The sequence below is a fragment of the Sphaeroforma arctica genome, assembly GCF_001186125.1.
Source record: "Sphaeroforma arctica JP610 unplaced genomic scaffold supercont1.884, whole genome shotgun sequence".
Classification (NCBI taxonomy): Eukaryota; class Ichthyosporea; order Ichthyophonida; genus Sphaeroforma; species Sphaeroforma arctica.
Window position 1 is genome coordinate 23,995 of NW_014039674.1, and position 8,268 is coordinate 32,262.

Below are 8,268 nucleotides of genomic sequence, written 5' to 3' on the forward strand. Positions count from 1 at the left end.
TATATGTGTGTGTGTATGTATGTGTGCGTGTGTGTGTGTGTGTATGTGTGTATGTTTATGTTTATATTTACGTTTATTTTTGTATTTATTGCTATACTTATATATTGATTTTATGTATGCTCGTATAAGTTCTGAATCCAAGGAATAATTATATTCTATGTGGCTCTGTGTTCGAGTTTTGCTCTCGTATTCTACTGTCCTGTACACCGAGAATCGTAGCTGTGCAACAAACGCCAAGTTGGTTTAAACCTCTGCCCGACCCAGTGGACTTTGAATGTTCAACCGCAGAGTTGCTTAAGGCACACGTATTTTGAGATTTATGAGCAACTGAATCACTGTGGCTTTCGGCGATTGTATCTCGTCGTTCGTTCTCCTTCTCCTTATCTAGATTTAGTGTTGGTAGCAGATAACGTATCTGCCTTTTATGAAACGTGTACTCGTGCACAACTAGATTTCAATGTTCTTTCGCAGCTTACGGAACCCACTCTCGTTTAGTTTCACAAGCCTTATTGGTTGTTGGTACAGGCAGTGTGGCACGTGTGAGATTCTTGCTCATGACTGCACCAAGTTCCCATTGTATCACTAAAGCAATTGAATATTCTTGTAATGTTTAGTAAAGTTGTGGGAGGAGGTAAGTGCACGACGAGCTCAGGGAAGCAGCTTAGAATATGTCGTTGGCAGAAGGTCTCCGGATGCTGAGCTTCAAGTGGTGGTTCCCATTTCAGCACGTGACACTTTGACAATGGAAGCGTAAGGCATTATTTTTTTCCCGATTCTTGCTGATATATCTTATGTGTATTGTGATCCAACGCTAAACTTTGATTATATCGCAGACGTGGAGTTGTACAATGTACTTTCCTTCCCTACAAATTTACATACATGTAGATTCATTGTATTTACTGTACTGCTTTACTAATTGCTGATATCGAAGACAATAGTGCAAGACAATATATCGTTTTGCTGATGCTGCACAGCCTAACGACACGCAACTCCTGATTCTTGCTTTATAGGATCGATGGTTGGTTTCAAGTCTTCGACGGCTTCACAAGGTGTGTTGACAATGATTGTATATCCTGCATTGAATCAATATTCTGCCCGTGGTGTTTGAGCGGTCGATTAAACGGCGTTGTTGCGATATCCTCATGCTTGACTTGTTGCTTGTTATCAAAATATAGTAGAGCGCAACACATTCGTTTCCTCCATGCGTCTCCATGTCGTTGTCAATCCCAATTGTAGTTGAGCGGTTAAAGTTTGCTATATACATATACTTCGACCGCAGTGTGCGGTACCTTTTAGACCTTTGACGACGCTTTCTTTAGCCGGGGATGCTACGTCGGCAAGATTCCTTGGTTTCCTCCGTCCTATTTCAGTATCCTGATCGTCTTCTTTCTACTTGGGTGCTTCAGTGTTTCGATAGGTATCGTCGATACGGATTCGACGTTGACCTTTCACATGTTCCACGATGGTATCTACAGGCCCGAAGATTTACTGACTACGAGCGTGCCATGATTTCAATGGGTACATACAGGATCTTCAACCTCGCCTCCGACACTTTTGCATACGCACGAAATGCAGGAGAGGTCGATTCTTCTACCAATCCCAGCAGCCCCATTATTCTGATGTAGCGACAACTGGCTATATTTTGTAACTATTCAACATTTCGTTTACGTTTCCTGTACCTGATTTTAGTGGCCTTAGTATATTTTATTCCTTGCTGCGCCTGAAATGTGGAGCAAATCTTTCGGCGAACTGAACCCAAGATAATATCGCACTGAATCTGCCCTGGTGAAACTACTCTGTCGCAACTTCGAATCGGTACGTGTGGATTGTCGCATCCGAAAACGTCTCATAGTTGTTGGCTTTTTGTTCCGTGTGTACCACATGGTGTCCATCTATCTAGGTGTCGATATGGGAGAAGCTATCGTTCGGAATGTGACTCAAAATCGGTCAATGGTGCACTCGTGGTCCGACCGTAACACAGAATTCGGATTGGAATTTCCACCATGTATGAGTAGTCTCGTTGTAGGTGTGCGAGAATACTATTCGACGTAAACTCGCCTTGTTGGATAAGTAAACGTCCTTGGCTAGCTTTTGAACTTCGGAAAGCGTCACCGCAGGTCACCAGCGCAATGAAATCAAAGATGATCGAAGGCTGTGATATACAGCTACACGACCCCTATACTAGTGTAGGAGCTCGAAACTAGTTTAAAGTAGCATTCCAACTGTGCTAACACCAGATGATCAAATTGGACTCTTTACACAACCCTTTAGATGCTGACCATCCTAGAGGAAAAATTATAATCAACTGCATATTTATTAATCAATAACTATTTTGTTGTACATCATACTAATTAATTACTAAATCCAATTTTTGGGCTAGTCTATATAAAGTACACACCCATTCATCAGACCGTCCGCTGAAAAAATTGCCGGTCTTTGTATCATTCTTAAACTATTACTTTCTTGTCGATTTGTGAACGCCACCGACAGGCTTGATCTTATTCTTGTTCATAACCTGCTTTCGAGCAGCCAATTTCGCTCGGATTTCATCCATTTTGCTCTTGGTAGCTCCATCTTCCTTTCTCTTGTTTCTGCCTTCCTGCTTGAACTTGGATGCAACAGTTTCTAGTTCTCCGTTGACAGACTTTGATTTATCTTGTGCACTCGTTGCTGGCTGTATCACGCCAAGCATACTTTCCTCCACTTCTGTTGACGGTGGTCGCAAACAGACCAGAATACTCTTACCACCTACCTGTATGTGAGTAGACACTTGCTGTCCGTCATTAACGAGTTTGCGCACGTAGTTTTGTAGATCGACAGCGTTCGTTTCCGGGGGTATTATTTCTACACGCCCGTCGGCCATTCTAAGTTGAGTTACCACGGGTGTGTCGAAGTGCTCAGGCGACGAGCACTCCGGACGGACATACTCCATGCGTATATTACCGGAATGTACTTTGACAACGAGAGTAATTGAGCACCCCTTGCGTATACCGTGCTGCAGTGCAGTACGTGAATCATTTTTGAGTTCGCTGCCATTCATCACAAGGTGTTGCTGTTCAATTGGAATACCCGTGTTCGAGTACACCTTGTACTTGATTCTCTCTACTGTGTCTGCCTCCCGAACTCTTAAACGGTATGAATGACCCAATTGTGTTCTGAGAGACACATACATGTACCTTTTCTGCCTTGTTCTGCGTCGACGATCGTCGAACTGACTTGCCAGCTTCGCTTGAGCCTCACTGAACGAAGCAATATCTTGCGTGACACCGCGTGAGCAGGGCATCCTTTTGATTAGAATGGGCTCTTTCACTGAAGTATTTGCTACTCCATCTTCTGTCACCTTTTCAGCCTTCGACAGCGAAGCATCAACATATACCAAATTTGTGCACAATTCTTGATTTTTAATTGGCGCTTTTAGTTCCGTTGAATCCGAGGATTCCGCGAGTGATCTCGCAGACGAAGGTGAACCCGCTACCGTAGAGTTCGTCTCGCGACTGTGGTCAATATATGCCAGCATCTGCGTACTTCGATGCAAATGCAAATCGTCATCTTCAATACTGACCGCTTCCCATTCCTGACGTAACTCTATAGGCGAGTTCGAATCCCCATCGACAGGTGTGGTTGGCCTTGATGCGTCCAAACCAAGTTTACTGTCTACCCTACTACACACACTCCCTAACAAATCCAGGTCTGTAGGAGAACTATCCGACTCTATGGGATTAGGCGAGCGCGTCACCTTATCTATAGTAGTCTCGTGGTTTGCCTGAGCAGGACCCTCCGTATTTGCTTGATTGTAGCACATGACAGACCTTGAAAATGCTGACAACGCCGGTAGCAGACTGCCGTTGTTATGCGAAATTTTTGCATTATATGTGCGTGATATATATGCTTTTTCACTATGAAATCATGTAAATATTTACATATTCCCCCGAGTGTAGTACGAAAATAAATAAAACGTAAATAAAGAATACAGCCAATTCCCGATTTCAGATTTGATATCATTATTGCAAAAAAAAATGGAATTATATATATATATGCACCCACCAGCGGACGTAAATGGTCACGATCACGACTCACGTACAGATATGTATTTACATATTTACTGTAGTACACTTTTGACTATTGATTATTTGTTCTTGATTTTTTTAAAACAAATCATATAATAGTGTTAAAAAAATACACACAACACAAGGAGATACGGAGTTACGGAGTTACGGACACACAGCCTTCCAGTCTAAATGTTATTTTAAAATATAACATATCCTCCGTGTTCAGCCATCACCATTCATCTCAAATATTTGAAAAACCCCCCTATAAAAAATTAAGAAAATAAGAAAATAAAATATACGACAATAAAGTATAAAGTTATGAACAATATTTATTTATATAAACTTTTATAGAAAAAATGACAATACACTCTTGTCACTATTGTTTTGAAAATCAGTATCGGAGAGTAAATTATTTCCAGAAGCAATGTTTATTACCTTATCATAGCCGTCTGAAATGTTTCAATTAGTAATTAATATGCTCAATTGCTCATTGCTCAATATATGTTGGAAATTCTTGTGTGTGTCTCTTTCTCTGAGAGTGTGTCAGTGTGTGTCTAATCCCTAATGTCTATGTGACCAACTAACCTCTAGAGTATTTACCTTATAAATACTGTGTAGCAGTGTGTACTGTCCGACGTCCGTCCTAAGTAGGCCTGTAGGGCTGGGTTTTAGGGTTTATCACCGATTCACCGTTCCGCCTTCCAGCCCCCTCCCCCCCGCCCAATCCCTTAAGGCCCAGGGCCCCAGGCCGCAGGGGCCAGGGCTCATGCCCCACAAGTGTGGATTGTGGCTAAAGTGCCAGACTCCAGAAGCGTATGTAAATACAGACTACAGAGTGAGTATGTATTTACATTTGTAAATATTTACTAAAAATTACATTTTGGGGGGTTTTTTAAAACAGAATACAATATGTACATACAAAAAACAAAGAAAGAAGAAAATGCACTCACCTTTTAGTTTTTTTTAAGCCTGAAGCTGAGTCTGACTGGAGGGCGGAGGCTGGAGTCCTTGGACTTTCTCTCCTAAAAAAAAATTTAGCAAAAAGAGTCTATTTTAAAATACACAGTCATACATAAATATATATTGGACAAAAAATAAACCCCAATGGGGCTGGGGGGTCCGCTCGCGCTGCCTCGCCGGGCACTGGAAACTGCGGAGACGACTAGAGACTGGAGAGTGGTGAGTGGTGACTGCAAGACGGTGGAGTGTAACAGTTAACACAGCTCTCGACTCCACGAACCAATAGCCCCTATTCCCCCCCCAAAGCCCTCTCTCTCTGAGTAGAGAGAGGCCCTAGCCCCCAGGTCCCAGAAGTCGAGGACTCCAAGACCCAAGTCCAGGACCCTGTGTGTAAATAGAAAGTAATAGGTGAGATCAGTCAAGTGGTGAGTGGTCAGTTGCTACTGGTCACTGGCACATTCTGGTGGTTCATGGTCTGGTTTGTATATTTTTTTTTCCAAAACGGTTTTTTTTTCTTGTAATAATATTTTATCTTTATGTACTTATGTACCATGTTTTTTCATGGCCTACTATATTGGTTTTGTTGTTGTTTTTTAAAACCATGTTTTGATCTTCTCTCAATGTAATTTTTACAAAATTAAAAATTAAAAACAAAATAAATAAAAACATACCTTCATCATTCATGTCTAATTATTTTAGACGACTATGACCTTCACCATATTTATATACACATTTTTAAAACAAAATATAGTATAATTTTTAAATTACAAAAAGTACTTTTTAGTTACCATATGCCAATCGGATATCCGGACAAAGATTTTCGGCTTCCTTTTCAGGTCTATACTTTTTTTCTGCCTTTTTATTCTTTTATTTTGTTTAAAACCAAACTATAAAAAAACAAATACAATAGGCTAAAACTAAATTTAAAAAATATGTTTTTAATTATTTATTATTGTTGGTTTTGTTGTTTGATTTCAGAAGGCTATGGTTTTGCGTTTTATTTATTTATTTATTTTGGATAGAAAGAAGAAAACAAAATAAAAAACGTAAAAAGTAAAGATTCTGCCAGTCTGTCTTAGCCCTGAGGCCCTGACTCCTGAGACCCTAACTGTCTCTTGGGACCTTAATTTTTTAAAAGTCTTGGTCGCTTGGGGACCCTGGACCTAATCTCATTCCGTTTCCAGTTAAAACGTAAAAAAATGCGTTTACGTTCAAAGTTTATCCTAAATATAGACATTTTTCGAGGCGGCCTAACCGCCTAACTATTATACTTTGGATTTATTTATCACTTATGAATATGTTCAAATCGCCTTTTCATTTTTAAAAAAGGTCAATTTCTCGGGTGCAAATTTGGAAAAATTTCACTGTCGATATGCCCCCGATATACTTTTTAAAACGCTTAAAAAAAAATGCGCTTACGTTTGAAGTTTATCGCGTGTTAGCAAAACGTATTGAGCTTAGCCCTGGGCCCTGAACCTGTGGGGATTGGGGCTTTGGGGCCTTGCCCGCCTGGACTCAGGAGTCTATAAATATAGTTGTGTTTTCAAAACAAAACAAAAGAGCCAAGATTTGTAATAAAAAAACGGCGTACGTACATATAATGTATTTATTTACATATTTAGTTATTTACATATTTAGTTATTTACATATTTAAATACTGGGTTACACTTACTGGTCAGTGACCCTTTTTTTTTAAACCAAATTGACACTGATCTTCTCATTTTGTTCCTCTCACGCGCACGAGAGAGAGAGCGGTCAGCGGTGAGCGGACTGCGGAGAAACCCTTCTTACTTCAAGACTTCAACTCTCCTCTCTCTCGCGTGAAAAGGCTCGAGACTTCGAGAGTCAACTCTTCATGTGTAAATATGGGTTTGGACTTTGGACTTTGGTCGATTCTTTAGACTCCACTCACTCCAGACTGCTAAAGCTCATAACGTTCTGGGGGTACGGGATAAAAGTTGAACGTAAACGCATATTTATTCATTTTTAAAACATTATAACGGTTATAATGTGATCAGAAGGGCCTATCTAAGTTCTTTTATAAGACTGGTTCGTATCGTGAACATGAAACACACTCAAATGTTTAGATCTGCAAGTTGCACCTACGAGCATACTCAGTCTCACACTTCACACTTCACATAATACTAAGTTACTGACTACATAGTACTATTTACACTGCAGGTCTGCAAAGCACCGCATATAAAATAAAAGTTGAGCGTAAACGTATATTTATTCGATTTATACAAATTTTAACGGAAAACGGTTTGGGGTTAGCTCCAGACTCGCGGGGAGACGGAGAAAAGTGTGAGAATTTGAGAAAGATATATTTTATGTTTTGTTATTATGTATTTATTTGTTTTTAACACCCCATCCATATACTAAGGGGTACAATTCAGGCCGAAAATTAAAAAGCGTTCCAGATTGTCTTTATCCGGATTTTTATTCAATCGCAATATTTTTTGGCACCTTTCCATATCAAGTATTTCCTAAATGACCTGCAAAGGAGCCAAGGTCGTAGTACAAGCAGAACACCTATACTTAGGAGTCTAACACTACATAGGAATCCTCCTAAACACGATTATTGCGTCTATATATGCATAATTAGTAAAGTTTCAATGTTGTCACGTACAGATATTGTCCCAAAAAAAAATATCGTTCGTACATTCTTATAAACGTAATGCAAGCTACAGCTTCTAAAATCGAGTAAAAGTGTGTTTACGCCATTTGATGTGCCCTGCAATCGATTGCACGATGAACCTCAATTCCTAAACTCTTGTCAAAACTCACTACATATTTACCCAGAAGTGATAACAATAACATTATTATAGTTTGATTATGCTTATATAAGTATAACGAAAGTCTGAGAACATAACGAAGCAATATATTTTATTACACACGCCAAATGGATGTCATTGCTGGGCATGCTTGTGTATATAATTTGTTTTATATTTATTTATTTTTTAAAAAACAATATCACGTCAACAACTCCTTTTTTTTATAAACGTTGTCAACGATCAAGCATGTAATTATAGAGAAATTAGGGCATATCTATTTAGGCCCGCTCAGCCTCTCAGGCCGGAATTGCCTCTCTCTGGATTTTTTGAATATTTATGTTGGGAGCGAGCGAAGCGAGCTGTTTTGATTAAATTTAAAAAATCTCTCCTGACCTTTAGTCCCCATCACACACCCCGTGTCATAACTCTATGAATAAATAATCAATGAACAATCAATAACATGTATAAAAAGAAATAATAAATAA

General features: G+C 39.6%; 1 protein-coding gene across 1 annotated transcript; it reads right to left on the reverse strand.

The window, feature by feature from the left end:
• Positions 1 to 2,455: 2,455 nt before the first annotated feature.
• On the reverse strand, positions 2,456 to 3,802 carry SARC_09085 (hypothetical protein; the record flags this gene model as incomplete). Its single annotated transcript, XM_014296919.1, has 1 exon — positions 2,456 to 3,802. One exon carries the CDS (start codon positions 3,800 to 3,802, stop codon positions 2,456 to 2,458), a length of 1,347 nt encoding a protein of 448 aa, XP_014152394.1.
• Between the last annotated feature and the right edge of the window lie 4,466 nt (positions 3,803 to 8,268).